The sequence below is a fragment of the Pteronotus mesoamericanus genome, unplaced genomic scaffold, assembly GCF_021234165.1.
Source record: "Pteronotus mesoamericanus isolate MK-2021 breed Mesoamerican mustached bat unplaced genomic scaffold, CSHL_Meso_final scaffold_174, whole genome shotgun sequence".
Lineage (NCBI taxonomy): Eukaryota > Metazoa > Chordata > Mammalia > Chiroptera > Mormoopidae > Pteronotus > Pteronotus mesoamericanus.
The window spans coordinates 12,917,501-12,934,234 of record NW_026555309.1 but is presented as its reverse complement, the minus strand read 5'-3'; the positions used below and the strand labels follow the sequence as shown (position 1 = coordinate 12,934,234).

At 38.1% G+C, this 16,734-nt stretch overlaps 1 protein-coding gene across 3 annotated transcripts in view; it reads left to right on the top strand.

The window, feature by feature from the left end:
- RUNX1T1 (RUNX1 partner transcriptional co-repressor 1) overlaps nt 1–16,734 on the top strand; it is a 142,889-nt gene that overhangs the window by 122,595 nt on the left and 3,560 nt on the right. For all 3 annotated transcript variants that reach the window (XM_054590252.1, XM_054590254.1, XM_054590253.1), the window contains exon 10: nt 5,114–5,304. In XM_054590252.1, the coding sequence (XP_054446227.1) occupies nt 5,114–5,304 (191 nt within the window). The remainder of the gene's footprint in view (nt 1–5,113; nt 5,305–16,734) is intronic.

The following is a 16,734-nucleotide window of genomic DNA, read 5'->3' as shown; positions in this document are numbered from 1 at the left end:
TGAAAATATAATCTGGTGTTTTATAAATTCAATTGTATACTTTAGCCTTTTCCTCTGAATTCTTCAATTTTAGTAAAACCACATAAAAACTGACTTATTAAGACACTCAGGAATTTTATGGTTACAACCAATTTTTAAAATTGATCTTTCAAGGTAATTAATAATATTCAGTGATCAGACCTAAATATTTTTTTTAAGTTCAATGACAGAGATGGTAAAACTTTAATTATTTTACTTTTCCATGTACACAATTTGTTTTTCGTTAAGAGACATTGCTCTACATTCTGAAGTAGATTTAAAGTTCCTGATGACCCAAAGACTTACTGGGCTTAAAGAACTCAGATCTGGCAGTCGGGGTAGAACACCAGCACTACAGAAGTTGAGCAAAAACCCTATAAAAACCAACTCAAGAGATAAAGCATAAACCTGTTTCAAGAGTTAAAGATGACGGGGCAAACGCATAGTGGGGCTTTGAGCTGCTGTAACTACAGCTGTTAAAATAGTCAATCTGAGCTGAGAAACTGAAAATTGTTAGTTCTGCAAGCAGTCAGATGGGTGTAGGGCTAGGAACCCTAATGATAGAGCAAGAGTCCAGGGGAAGAGCTGTTTGCTCTTGTTGTTTATAAAAGTTTTCTCTCTGAGTTTTGATTTGACTCAGGTGTGTGCATAGTTGTCTGCAACTTTCTGACTCTGGTCACTTGGCTCTTGTCCAAGTGTTTTTAGAGGTCTTTTAAGAAATACCTGTTTTTGTAAGAGTGGTAAGGAGTTTTAAAATCTGATAGTATGCTAGGCTTAGTAACTTAGATTGAGAACCAGAATGCTGTTTTGCATGTCTAATATGCAAATCAGCTAGATCCATTCAGCTTAAAGGCTGAAGGTTAAATATGTATGTTGCTCAGCTGCATAGTTTTATGAGATTTACATCACCTCTAAGATTATCTATGTAGCTAACAGCAATGGGATACTCCTAAATTGTCAAAATGTGCTGGATGCCACCTACCTGGAAAAAAGAATTGCTACACCTTTCTTCTGACCTTTTTTCCTCCTGCATTTTTAAGCTGTTAGTGCGACTGATTCCAATAAGAGGTACAAAGAATTCCTGTTTTGTATGGCTGAAGGATGACTTTTTATGCTGAAGGAGTCTTTGCATTTCCCTTTTTTATATGGGTGTGCATTCAAGTTAAATCTTTGATAGTTCATAAAGAAAAATTGGCAGTAAAGTCTTGTGTAATCCAAATTCCTTCTGTGCTATTATCTGCTCACTTCTTTGTTTGACTGCTGTTAAGTGAGGGCAGATTTTTCTGACTATACTACCTTTGTTGGAGAGTCAACCTGAAGAGCTATGCACAAAGGAAGTCCCACCATAAGTGGTAAGCAATTGGAAGCAGATTCAAAACTGCACTATATGTATTTCTAAAAATTGATAGTGGTGACAGTAGCACAACTCTGAATATACTGAAATTATTGAATCAGGAACTTTGAGTGAGTCGCATAGTTTGTTAATTATATAACAATAAGTGGTTATTTTAAAAAAAGAAAAACTGCACAATGAATTGTCCACTTAATCAGTTGTTGTTGTTGTTGTTGTTGTTGTTTTTGGTAGACATGTTGTAACCTACTGAGTCCATTATTACTTTTCTTTACTGTCTGTTTTGTGGGTTTCTGTAACCAATTCTGGGTGTACTTTATGTTGCGAAGACTTCAGGTAGAAGAAGAAACGTACTGGTTTCCCCTGTGTTCGTGCATCCTCTAAGAGTTAAATTTTATCAAGTAAATGCTTGGGATATTTTTTAGATGTGCCTATTGCATATATTAGATCTTCAGTCTAAAATATGCCTTGATTGTGGTGTGGATTACATTTGTTTTCTTCTCACAGCCGTGTTCCCCACCTGCGTAAGAACAGTTTGGGAATAGTTTACTAAGGATGGATGCTAAATTTTAAGGAATGTATTAAATGCCCAAAGTATGGATGACAGTTTTGTCTTGAAATCTCAAATAACTGCTTATACTATTCATCTTTCTAGGCTTCTTAGAAAGCATTCCTAGTGTTAGCAGTGCCAGGCGCCCAACACGACGGGAACACCCAGGGCAGAGCGTGGCATCTGCGCTCCACTAACCACAGTTGGAAAGCTTTCTCCAAGATTCTAAAATTTGCAATGGGCAGATTTTTTTTAAGAAAAAAACCTTTAAAGTGTGTCTTTGCAATAAAATATTATACATTATAATATTATATCTTTGTGGCAAATGAGAAGTAAATACAGCTTAAAGCATTTGAAAAATATAAAGGGTAGAGCTCTCAAAAGTCAGTGTAATATAAATTAGGCATCCCTTCCCACAGAAAATTATAATTGCAAACAGCATATCCGGTGCTTAAAAGCACATCATAGAATATTTTCCACCATTTTATTTAGAAATGATATTAAACTTGCAGAAAGTTCAAAGAAAGTATAAAAAATTACCCTATACCTTTCACCCAGTTTTCTCTATTTTATTGTATTTACTTTAATATCTTTTTTCTCTCTCTTTCCTCTCTCCTTTCTTTTTCTGTGATGCACTATAGTTTTTTCCCAAAACATTTGACAGTAAGTTGCAGATGTGATCTCCCTCTACCCCTTCCCCCCAAGCATTTTAGTGTGTATTTCCTAAGAACAAGGACATTCTCTTATGTAGCCTCAACACAGTTACCAAAATGAGGACAGGAACATCACTGTGTCACTATTACTTACAGGCTGTATTCACACTTTTATGTTGCTCCAATACTACTATATAATAATATATCATACATTTTAAAGTGTATTCGGAATCTTAACAATTTTGAAGGATTCCTCATTTTTCCCCTCAAAGTAGTATTTTTAAAAGCAACAGCAAAGGTAACAAAAAACACTCTGAAGATACAAAAGGTCTTTATTTGAAAAAACATCTAACATAAAGATGGGTTTTAAATTGCAACTGTTTTCTTCAGTATATTTCTTTTTCAACTAATCAGTGAATGTTTGCAGTTGGTAATAAATATTCAAGCACCTTGCAAATGTCCTACCAATTCTCTTTGCTGATCTGTATATGCCTGTGGGATTAGAATAGGAATGCATAATTTAAATATAAATTGCCTGATTTGCATATACAATTAGTCAAGCTACAGCTTTGATGGTAAGCAAAAATTATTGTCCTGTATTACCACTTAGATAGAATTTTAATTCACTTTGAATATTCAAACTAAATGAGACCCTGGCTGTATAGTTAGAAGGGCAGTGCTTCCCTGGTGCCCCAAGCCGGTTATGATAGGGTAATAAAGGCACCTTTCGCCTGTTGGTGAAGAAGGTGCCGCAAGCCCTGTGCAATACACTGCTTCTGTTCAGAGTTTACATGTGTGTCTTAAAGCAACTAGTAAAGGCTAGAGATCTTTTAGTTAATATTTCTAGTCTGGCTCTTTCCTTATATGTTAGTTTATAAAACCTATCAGACAGTAATTGCGGATGAATGAATTGAAGGAATAATACTGCTAAAATGATGAAGGCTACAAAAGTAATGACAGTTAATTGTGAGTGGACGGCTTTTGATGATTCTTAAGTCATGGATGGTAGATGTGTGAAATAAACCATAAAGATTTAAGAAACCATAAAAGTATTTGCATCTCTTACATTTTTAATCTACAGTAAAACATTTTTATTAGGAATCGATGTTTTTAATTAAACAGAACATTTAATTAAGGTGCTTTTTAAGTGGGTGAAACAATTAAGTGCAAGCACTTGAAACATGTCATAATTAGTTTTAATAGAGTGTTAATTGGTACTAGGTTTGCCAAGTTAATAATTACTGCTTATTAAATTTTCAATTAATCATTGTCATTTTGCTTTGAATAAAGATGAAAATTAGATAAACTAATTCAGGGGGAGGATATTTTCCCTTGTTAATTAGGACAGTTAATTTTTTTAATAGAAATTACTTGTTTTAGTTGTCAATCTTATGTTGTACATTACTCAAATCTTCGCACACTTTACACAGCCAAAAATAAAAAGCTGGCTTGACACCTTACAGGTTTTGTGGTCAGGCCTGACTGTTTTGGCCTTTGGTCTGATTCAGTCATATTTGTCCAGTGCAACAGTTGGTTATGTGAAACCGTGCACGTATTTGATTAAGTGGATAGACAATAGCTGAAAATTTGGAAATGAGAAAATGATTTTTAAAAAATCTCTATAAAGGCACATATCCACATTACTCAGGAAATGATTTAAGAAAAAGAAAAGCTGAATCATCTGTCTGTTTCATCATCGATTTTCTTTAAAAGGTCTGCATTAACTTAATTGCTATATGAATTACCTTTTCACTATTGTGCTTTATTTTTTACCACTAAAATAACTGTTTGCACTTACTTATGTTTATGTGTAAAATGAATTTTCTCTTTTTTGTCTGAAAACTTTACCCCTGTATTTTCTATGTTCATATTAACCTATAGCAGTGATTTTCAACCTTTTTCATCTCATGGCACACATAAACTAATTACTAAAATTATGCAGCACACCAAAAAATATATGTTTTGCCTATCTGACAAAAAAAAAAAAAGAGGTATAGTTTTGATTCATTCACACCGAATAGCTATTGTTGTGTTTGGTTGTTGTAATTTTTTAAATTTGACAGTCTAAGGGGAAAGAGGACTACGTGGTCAGGTATTGCATGTTTTAAGAATTCTTGCAGCACACAGCGTGCCTGCTGTTGACACGCTGGTTGAAAATCACTGACCTATAGCATGGTGGCAGACCACTTTCTTTATGCGTGTGAATTATTCAGACCGGTTTCTTGTGTTTGTTTTTGTCCTTTAAATACTTAGCTTGGTCCCACTGTACTTTTCTGGAGGTAATATTTGTGGTTGCAAAGTTGCAGTAATGGTATTCGGAGTTTAAAAAATATTCCCCGAAGTGCAAGTTAAAGTGTCGCTCTTTGTTTTCCCAAATGAATTTCAGAAATCTGCTGGTCTTTTAAGTAGCCAGAGAAATGCCTAGTAACTGGGATGACATCCATTCCTGTTCTGTAGAATGTTATTGGACAGTGGTCAGTGTCCAAGGTCTTGGGCTAACATAACTGTTCTCTTGTCTGGTTTGGTGCGCCTGGCATGCAGAGGAGGCTGTTAACGAGGTGAAGCGCCAGGCGATGACTGAGCTGCAAAAGGCAGTGTCCGAAGCCGAGCGGAAAGCCCATGACATGATCACGACGGAGCGGGCCAAGATGGAGCGCACTGTTGCCGAGGCCAAGCGGCAGGCGGCGGAGGACGCGCTCGCAGTCATCAATCAACAGGAGGACTCCAGTGAGGTGAGGCGCGCGTGAGAGCTTCCAAGGGAAGAAGATAGTTTCCATGAATTAGAGTGGCCGTTTTGTGATCCAGGAGATAACTTAGACAGACAAATCTTTGGAGAAAAGTTAGAATACTTTGGGGAGTTCTGGCACTTGTGGAATTGATCAAGAAGAGGTGATCAAATTTTGTCTTTATGAAAGACCTGAAAGAACAACTCTGTCAAGAAAGTTTTTAATATATTTAAGGGGTAACAGATTAAGGCAAAATTCTTATAACTTTTTAGCACCAAAAACTCAGCTGTGTGTATTAGCATATGTATGGGGTTTCCTCCTAATACAAAGGATTTGATAGAGATACTGTGTATAAACTGTGTTCTCCAATAACACATGGCATGCGTGGCATCAAGGTCATTTCCTTAACTGTTGGTCCTTAAATCCAATGCTAAAATAATGTTTACATCAATTAAACATTTCTAAGAGATTTTCTGCACAGTCTGTTTTTCCACATAATTTGAAATAACTATATAGTTATAATGATCATTTCATTATATAACATAACTGCCAGAGGCAATAGTATTTTGCATTGTTCCAGTATATTAAAATATATACACAGTCATAGCCTAAATGGCTCAAAGATCTGGGAAGTAACTAAAACACAATATCTAAGAGAATGCTTCCTAAAATAGTCTGTAAGTCAGAGCATGTGGTACTGCTCCACATTGATACAGCACCACCATCCCCAACCCCAAAGTAACTGTACATAAAGGACTACAATTAGCTGAACTAGCAAAACCATGAACTGATAAATCAATGGTCTACTATAATACATATCTGTAATTTGTGAGGGAGAGTAAGAATTTAATTTGTACCAGGCTTTTCTGTAGATGAAAGACCCTGTGGGAATCACTCTATGCCCAGAATTTCTATTTAATGTGTAGCAGATGAATATCAAGAGGACAAAAGGAATTGATTTTCAACATTTGAAAGTTTCTCAGGAAAAGAGGGACAAAGGCAAGTTTATCTGCACTTTAATTGCTGACTTTTCCATTGTTGAATTAAACTAGACATAAATTCAATTTTTTCAGCATCCATGGCTAAGATATTTAAGGACCTAGTTTTGTGCTTTAAAAAAATCATTAGCATCTTCTGGAGAGAATTTGCTCTGCTCTATTCAAGTTAATAATGCTGTGAGGCACAGTTGTGGCTATCCTTAAAACATTATCACTTTCACATGAATGTTTCAAGTCTGTTATTTATGTTGAGTATTTTGTAGGTCACTATAAATTGTGAAGATAAAATATCTAGAAAGAGACTGAGAATTAAGTCTTTGTATTTCTTCTATAACATGCTCTAATCACTTCAGTATCTATAAGCTTTTTATCTTTATTCTTAAAACTACCCAGAAAAACATAAGATCTTGACCCTAGTATTCAGCATTATAATAACATAATGTATCAAACAGTAGCTACATAAGTAGTAGAGAGGATAAAAATCCTAGGTATAAGTGATTTTCTATAGTGAATTTTTTTCTTTTTTCTTTTCGGTTCTCTTGGGAAACTTGTCTTTCATAGGGCACTACCCCTGTCTTTGGTGATGATTTCCCAAGGATGTTAAAGCAAAAGCGTACTATGCCCGGAGAAGGGGTATGGAATTCAGAGGACCAGATTTAATTCCTGGTTGCCTCTCCTACAACTCTGTGATTTTGGGAAAGCCACTAAGTCTCTGTAAGCTTTGATCTTTTACATGATGCAAAGACGAGTGAAACTGTCTTACACAGTGGCTAGGATTTTGAGATATGATCCTTTTAACCATGAGAACACTCCCCTGGCTAGAGTTACACAACCAAGCAATGGCAGAAGCTAAACTGGAACTCACAGTGTGCTGTCAGTCTTCACATTGTTCCACAGCCAGGAAGGAGGGAGCTTTTCATAAGGATCGCTATGGTAATTTGGGGATGCAGATAAAGAAAGGCAGCTCAAGTCCTGAGGCCTACTTTTCTTCTCTTTAAACTGCAAGGCCACTTTTTAAGACTTGGTGGGGGAAGAATTGATCTTTCCAAGGACTAAGCCTCTTTTCTTCCACAGGTAATGTGGACTTTTTCCTGGGAGAGGAGGGCAAACGATGGGAGAGGTATTTCATTTGAATGTGGCTGAGTCTCCTCCAGACTTGCACACAAATCTATACACATGCACTCATGCACATATACACACTATAAAAGGGCTTTGACCAAGGACTTGACAAAGAAATAAAGAGTTCATCTACTAGCCCTAAATTAATGTTGCTAGTTCTCCTAAGGAATCACAATGTCCCAGAACAATCTATGTGCCTAGTGGTAGGCTTAGTTCAGCTGTACCTTTAGCCCAGTTGTTAGGTAGAATTTTGTAAGTAAATTATTTTTCCCCCTTAGGAATTTTTTACTTTTCACTTAAGGCTGAGAACACAACTTTGACTCCAACATATTAATTTTTACACCCTGTTTTTTCTTTACACTCAGGAATGTACACCTATTAATAGAAGCAATCTGACAAAAGCTACCCCATCAGTGATGCTTGCAAATCACCTCAAGTCTAGAAAGCTCCCTGGTTTCCTTTCCCCTTGCCCCCAAAACCAGAACAGCTCTGGCTTCCTTGGCCTAGGATAGAGCTCCCCGTTCCAGTCCTGAGCATGGCGGGCCAAGGGTGGGGAATCTATTAGGTCAGGACCGCATGGCCCAGCAGAGCTACAGAGAAGACAGTGCAGGTACTCTGAATTTCCTTCCATTTTTATGTTAAGTTTGATTGAATTTTAACCATTTCGCCCCAAATAAGACCCACATAGCATTATACTTTGGAAATTTTATGAATTGTCCTTCGTTTTCTTAAAACAAAAGTTCAGGCCATCACGGTAATTGGTTGAAAAAGTTTTCCATTAAAGGTAGGATCCATTGATCCTAAAACTGCATCCAGAAATTAATGGTCATTATTTAAAAAATTGTGCTTGTGACCTGCCCAGAGCAGTTTGTTCCTTGATGCATGTAACTGTAAATTACTGACATCCATTTATTCATTTATTCTTTTAGTAACAAATTCCTGAGCTTCTCTGTGTCTGGCCAGGCACTGAAGGTGCAATGGTCCCTGCCTTCGTGTTGACTTCAATTAATAGAAGAGTCAAATCACTATGTTATGTCAGCAGCCGCCCGCCACCCCACCTCACCCCTGGTTGCCTCATCACCGCTTCCTTGGCAGTGGGCATGTAAGTGCCCCTGTGCAGGGAAAATGGGAAGGGAAGCTTAACTAGGCTTTGGAAGCAGGAATACTATGTGGCCGGTTAGTGTTTGGGAAGATCACTCAGGCTGCCATGTGGAGAGAGATTAGAGGAAAGGAAAAGGAGGGACCAATCCTGGACATGCAGGATTTGGGGTATACCCATCAGGTGACCCGGCTTGCACAACCTTCAGAAACTTGATGGCTTCAGTCTGTCCAAGGTGTGTGTGTAGATGGTGAAGGAATAAGTTTTCTCCAGTTTTTGTGCATGAACAACACAAGCTAAAATATTTAAATGAATTCAGATGAGTTATTTAATCCAACTAGACAGATCTCCTCTGTGGATTGGAAAGGGGCAAATAGAACACAAAAGTTTAAATGATTCATGCTGTCTAATGTGAAAATCAAGATTGTGCCCTGTAATATATAAAGGTAGGGCACAAGGTGACCATACATCCCAGTTCAGCTGAGCTATTCCCAGGTTACTTCTGTTGCCCCCATCTAGTTATTAAAACTGTAGCCCCTCTCCCTCTCAGGTATCCTGGTTTGGATAGTAAATTATGTGGTCATACCACTTAAAGACCATGTTCAACTGATGAGATGATCATCTTTTGCTAGCAAAGCTCAGAGGCAGATGGGTGTGGCAGAAAGAATCCGGGAAAAGGACTCAGAAGACCTGAATTCTGGCTCCAGCTCAGTCACCACATTGGAGTCCTCGGGTGACTCATTGTGCTCCTGTCAGCCTCCACTCTTTCCTAAGGAATAACGTGTTATTTGCTTACCTCATATGTTGTTTAAGATTTTTTTTTTTTACATAGACATTTTAATTTAACAGGTTTTGAAAACAGTAATGCAAAGTGTTATCTGCCCATATTTCCCACAGTCCTTTATCAAAAGGCACAGGAAAGATTTCTGACTAAAACATTCTTTTTCCTCTTTCCCTTCCTTACCAGAAGCTACCTCCTGTTGCAGACAGGTACTCACACTTACCTAGATCATATGTGATCTTTATGATATGAATCTGTAAAACTATACTGTAGATAATAGAAATGCACAAATTCTCTCTCTTTCCTTCAGGGGAATATGAAGAAATAACCTGAACTTCGGAGTCAGAAGACCAGAGTTCTCAGCTTGGAGTGGCTGTTTATGTGTTCCTTTTGAGCTGTTTATGTTCAGGATTTCTCCTCTCTGTAATTTCTGAATTTAGTCTTTCTCTTTCTGCCTCCATTTTCACATATGTATAGTGGACCTAATAATGCCCATTCTGCTTGGAAAAAACTAGTGGTTCTGAAAGGTAGGCTGTAAAGAATGGAAAAGTTCCAGAAGGAAGACAGGAGAGTTGGAAATAACAGAATTAGAGAAAACAGCAGGAAGAAAGTGTAGAGTCAGGAAAATAACGCATGGGCATTGTTTACGGTGGGGGCATGTAATTTATTGTTCAAACAGGGACACTTCTCAGAGTAAAAGGAGATGCGCTTTTTGGGACAGAGCGGTCCTGGAAAGCGGGCTGTCCCAGGCACGTGGGAACCACGGTCAGCATAGTTATTAGGGGTGACAGGAAGTTTATTTTGCCTGAGGTAAAACAAGAAGACCTACAATGAATGTTTAACTCTACCAGATGTGGTAGAAAAAGTGCTTTCTAGACTTTTGCTCATTTACTCTTCCTATGAGTTCAGATAGAGTAAACAGTGCTGTTGCCTTCATTTTGCACTTGAGAAAAGCTGAGTCTCAGGAGGTCAGGCCTTTCCTCGGCGTCTCGCAGCAGTGAGTGTGCGCAGGACCTCAGTGTGGGCTGCCTTCCTCCCATTCCACCTTCTTAGTAGCCACAGGGCAGTGGTGGGAATTTTCTTTCCTGATTGTGTAGTGGTGTTTGTATTTCCCAGATTATTCCAAGTCCTCTAACTTTACTTGGGTTCATAGACTAATTGTCATTATAACAGAATGATGCTGCACTTCGGGCATATGTAAGCAGTATGATATTTTCTGCAGTTTCTCTTTTTACAGTAAATTACATATCTCACCAAGAATGTAATGCCAGCATTAGCGTAAATCAAAAGAAAGGCTTTTTGCTGAATTTGGCCATCTTAAACAGTTTTTTTTTTTAATTTTTCATATTTCTTGTTTTTATACTTTCATAGTCGTTTTTCTTTTCCAGGTAACAGTCAGATCGGGCCTATTTTTAAGAGTCTGAAACATCTTTTTGAGATCCGTAACTTGTTTTAGCTTAGGTGATCGAAACAAGTGACTAGAAGTGAGCAGAGAACAGATAATAATAACTGTACTGTTCTGATGGTTAGTTTTGAGGTTTAAACCACTGAAGTGATATGTCTCTCCTGACTCAATCAACCTTTATTCATTATTCCTACATAGGTGCAGAACTCTACTGTGTATGTCAAAGTTGGGTAGCTTTGTGGCACTTCAGCGAAACACTGATTGTATCTTTAAACTTTGTATTTCTAGAATCTGCAAAATCCTGATAGTGTGAGCAGGTCACCCTGAGAGGGTCATCTTGATTACTCCTTCCAGAATTAGTGGAACCATCTCCCGTGTAACTTACACAGTGAGGCCCACCAGGGAGGACTCGGTAGAATGGAGTTCCCACGCAGTTCCCACACAGGGCTAGCAGAGCCCTGCTCCTAGCAAAGCCCTCGCCGCCTAATCAGACCAGTGAATTCCCAGAGGAATTTGGAGCTCCCAAAGCATGAGCTATGATTCTGTACTGCAATAATAGTTTTGTTCATTTGTTTCATTTATCAAAAGCCCAGTTGTTTGAATCTATAGATGTTTGTGGTTTAGGAGATGGAACACTGGGTGTGGAATGATCTCGTGGTTCACCTCTTGGAGCTTTGGTTTTCTTATTTGTAAAACTGGGCCGATGTTTATGTGACCCACTTTGCAAGGTGGTTGAGAGGTACAAATAAGATGAGAGAAGTATTTTATGAGCAAGTCACCTTACAAATGAGCAGTGTGAGAGATGCAAAACTTGTTAAGAAGATACTCTAATAGGAAGGGCAGGGAAGGAATTTGGACAGTAGCCATGAGACTGGAAAGGAAGGAGGAGACCATGGAAGCAAGGTCTGTGGGGTTTGGCAGAATAGTTGCAGGGATGGGAGAAAGTGGCGTTTCGGATAAGAAACGGCAAAGCCTCAGGCCTGAGTGTTCCCAGTGACTGATAGAGACTACACCAGAGAGTCAGGGTTAGGGAACACTGATTTAGGGGACAGAGGAGCATCCTGCGGGAGTTACAGGGCAGGCAGTTTAGAATAAGAGACCATAGCTCAGGAAGGAAATGAGAACTGAAGAAACAGGTTTGAGTCTTTTTTTTCTTTTTTTTTGAACACTTACTAGTTGAAACCATGAAATCTGACAAGGGAGAGTATGGAAGAGAAGGATATTTTCTTTATTCCAGCTTCCCCCCTTGCCAAGTATTTAGAGGAAAATGAACAAACAGAAGAGGAAGAAGTTATAGTATAAGAATTGAATATTAGTATCTTGGAAACCAAAATTTGAAGGAATTTCGACAAGAGGAGTTGAAAAAGGAGGGATGGGGACATGGTCAGTAGTGATGAATCTGTAGAAAAGTCCGAGGACAGTGAGAGTGGAGAAAAAGTAATTGGTCACTAATGAATTGTAGGGGGAAGAAAGCTAATGGTCTCTCTGTATAGCTGTCAGGGCCTGTGGGGGAAGGCACAGGGGCCAGAAGCTTTCTAATTCTAAAGGTTGCACTGTGTAAAGATTACATGTAGACTCGTTTTCTTTGAGCCAGTGCCAAAAGGAGGCGGTGTCTTGTTAGTTTCTGACATTTTTTCAGGACCTACTGAACACAGGCACCATGCTTAGCACTGACATAGTCCTGAATAACCCTGCGGTTATTATTCCTGTTTTCCAAGTACTGTCACTAAAAGGTTAAGTAACTTGCCTGTAGTTCTAAATCCACTAAGTGATATCGTTGGAAGTGAAACTCAACATAGGCTGACTCTGAAGCCAGTCAAAATGTCAAGCCATTTCCAGTACACACCAGGATACCTTGTCTTTGGTGCTCCAAATGTCTGACCCAGCCTCTGTCCACTTTCAGGAGGTGAGCACCCTTCTAACCTTATTCCTGCCAAAACAGGCCCTAAGAGAAATCCAAAATCGACAAAGTGTGGCATTTTGTAAAGTATTTGGTTTGCAGTCTAAAGACTGGGTGAATCAAACCTTGGCTTTGTAATGTCATATCTGTGTGAGTTTAGGTTAAGTCATTTACTCAAAAGTTATTTATTTTCTGAGCCTCAGTTTTTGGGGGCCTCAGTTTCCTAAGCTGCAAAATGCATTTGAAAGTGGTTTAAAATTTTTGTCAAGTGCAATGTAAGGTGTGATGTTTAGTGTGAATTTAAGTTGTGTTACCTTCTGTAGAGTTCTTTTAATTTTGGGAATTGTAATGATAAACATTCAACTGAATTTATTGAGCATCCTTTGCCTGTGAGAGTGCCTATGAGAGATTTTTTCCTGGAGAATTACAGGTATGTAAGAACTGGAGAACCTTAAAGTAATTCAGGAAAAAGTGTTTTGTTCCTTAGGAAAGGAATTTTCAACAATAAGAACCAGAAAATATCTGATTTTGCTGCGAGGGCAGAAAGACCATTCACTCTATGTCTAAAATAAAAGATGAAAGAAATAATTTGGGTCTTAGGGATGAAGAGAATTGCTGATATGAAACAAAGTATTAATAATCTTTGACATGCAGCTTTGGCATTAGGAAGCTTCAATCCATCATTTCCATTTCTATCTGTAGAATTAGTACATTTAGCAAAGGGGAACAGTGTGGTTAGCCTCATATTCTTCATCTGAGTCATAGCCTAACTTTGGTAAATGAACTAATTCCCAATTTTCAGATAGGGAATAAAATATTCTTATGCTGAAAAGGGAATATATTATCACAAATATGGAGAGACTGTAAAGTGCCTTGAGATTTAGGAGTGAAATTTGCTAAGAAACGGTGTTCTTGAGCTTCCTACCCCAGCAATTTTCAACCATTTTTATCTCATGGGACACATAAATTAATTATTAAAATTCTGCAGCACTCCAAAAAACATATGATTTCTTTTTATCGATCTGACAAAAAGACAAAAAAAAAAAAAAACCAAAAAAACCCACACACACAAAAAAACACAACAGGTATAATTTTGATTCATTCACACTGGATGGCTGTTGTGTTGGTGGTTGTCATTTTTGTATCTGACAGCCTAAGGGAAAAGAGTTCAGTGCCCCTGACTAAATAGTCACATATTGCATGTTTTAAAAATTCTTGCAGCACATAAATTGAAAATCGCTGTTCTATACTATTATGGTAATTTAGTCACCAGCACCATTGTTTCAGGGACTGAAAAGGAAGCTCAGTTATTTAAAAAAGAATAAAATTGGTAACAGACAAATAAATAGAGCAAGTATTAGGAAATACTAGCACAAATATAAAAAGCACAAATTCAAAAATGTGACACTAGATTAAATCATTGACCACCTTTATCCCTATCCTTTATGGCTATACCACCGGGTATTACACACAATTTTTAGTTTCCGCCTTTGTGAACAGCAGAAACCTTAGAAACTTAAAATCTTCCAGATTAGAGTACTCACAAGATCCTATACATTTATTTCACTGTTCCCAGAAGTGTGACTACTAGGGGCTGAGTGCCATTGGTCAATCATCACTTTTGCAGATACGGATTAGCCAACAGGAAATTCGGTAATGCCATCCAAGAGAAATATATTAATAGAAATTGTTTTGTCTGTTTTCTAATGAGCTTTAAAAAAGGAATGTGCACTTTTGGAGTTTTTTGTTAGTTGACTACTTATGCTAAAGTTCCCTACACATTCATTGCAATGTAGTGTCAAGAGGAATAAAAATATGTAGGTTTTTTTCCCCACCAGGTCATTTGAATTGCTCTTTGTTGTACTTTCCTACAGCTGAAGGTTGTTTCTGTCCCAGCTGTGGGTGGTAAATGAATTTGATCAAACGGCTTGGGAATGGGACTAGAGGTAAAATTAGCCAGAGCCCTTGAATTCTGGGTCAGAATCAGGCCATGCTAGGCAAGAAGGCTCAATTCCCAGCAGCTTCACGATCCAAAACATCTGTTTCTATATTTGGCATAATTCCACTTTTTTTTATTTGTAAAATTGTTCCCATCTTTGAAAACACTTTAAAAATTAAAGAAGTCCCCATTCTGTCTCCTCTTTCCACCCTCCAACACATGCATCTGTAATTACCTGGTTTAGTCTGTGTGTTTAATCAGCTTAAATTGAGAAGGTCGCCTACATCTGATTTCCATCTGACGGCGGCATTGAGTGCTGGGCAGTCACCACTGTTGTGTCTGCCAAAATGTGCCTCTGCCAGAAAAAAATACCCTCACACCAGGGTATTTTTTAAAGAAGCCACTTGACTTAGAGTAGATACTTAATTTCCTTAAAATATTGTTTTGGATCTGAGTCTCTGTTCTATAATTGGGATTTTCTGATGTAATTTAGTAATTTCACTTATTTGCTGAGTTTGTTCCAGGATCCAGCTGGCATTATTCTAAAAGTGGCTAAACCTCAAGGATGTAAATATTACTCTGAGTGCCATGTCATACCTCACTGCTCTGAAGGATGGGCCAGGCCCACATTCGTTCACGTCTTTGCGGGGTCATTTGTACATCTGATGTGATTGAATTAATTGTGAGAAAAAAGATATTCAAGTTATGGCAATGAAACCTGTGATCAGAAGTACACATCTTTTGGGTTATTCTCCTGGTTAAATTAAAGTATAAAACAAACTGTGTTCCAGTACTGACTATTTTAGTTTTATTTTTATTTATGATATTAGCATAGGTTTCCTCAATGGTCACTTAAAACGTCTTTCATTGGCCAGCATTTGAGATCTTAAAGTTTCTTTGGGTTTTATTTTCCCCCTTCACTGGGCCATAATTCCTAAATGGTAAAGAGATAAGACCAGAGAACTGAACTCTTTCTAGAAGTTATAAATTAGAGTTCTTGAGTATGTGGGCTTCCAGCACTTGAAACCCTAGAAGCCCCTTTATTTCTTAGCAAAGTCGGGGTGACTGCTAAAATTTCTCTGCATATTTTGCATGGTGATGAAGCCAACACATGTCAGAGAGATGGGCTGACATCCCACAGGGGTATTCAAAGTAGGCGCACAAGCCCACCCTAAGCTGCCCAGCCAGCATGCTTAACATAAAGCAAATGCAGGGGGCACAGTGGAAAGATTTTTAAATATCCACCGATATCAGGGCTTTAAAAAAATGCATTTTAATTGCGACACAACCATCACACACACATACCGTCAGGCGGTTGGAGTTACCGGTTAGAATTTTGTTTTGCTACAAAATAATTAAAACCAAGAAAGATAAAGAATAAAAAGATTAATGGCACACACAGAAAAAATCACTTCATCTAGAATTTCACAACAGGATTGGTTGTGCCAAGGGAACCACTAGACAGTCCTTTAAAGTTGGCTTCCTGGGGTTTCCCCTTTTCCTCGGGTCCTTAGGATTTATCCCATGCAAGCGCTCTTCTGTCTCTAGTATGTTGTGCCCTGATTCACGATGTGTTTATTTCAATGTTCAAATCTCAGAGGCAACCTCATTTGGGCTTTTTCACCTCTTGGAAAGCACTGATCATGGGCATTGGACTTGCTAGGGTTTAGGGTTTTAGTTTCCTCCACTTGGCTGACTACCCAGAGTTGCTAAGGAGCAAGTGAGCTAGAAGGAACTCCATCAACTGGAATGCATTGTGTTTCAATAAAATCCCTTATTATTCACCCAGTTTTAGTATTTTTAGTGTTTCAAAGTCAAATTAGGTGTTGTCGGATTCATTAATTTCATACATTTATTGAGCACCTGCTATATATAAGATGCTGTTCTGGGTGCTTAGAGTGTGTCAGAGAACAAACAAACCGAGGACCCTGCTCTCCAGAGAGTTGAGGTCGATAGTTTGCTTATCAGGTACACGGAATAACTACCTGATAACTGTGGCAAAAGTAAACGCATGGGGAGGTCACAGGGCCTTAACTCACTCTCTCTAGTCTGTGATGGAGCAGGAAATAGAATCCTCTGTCTTCTTCATTATATTTCTTTGAATCTAATAAAAGGTTCTTATAGTTCCTTTGTAATTTCTGTGATATGTACAAGAAAGCTGCTTTTGCCCAGAGTGATGTACTTGTGTTTGATCA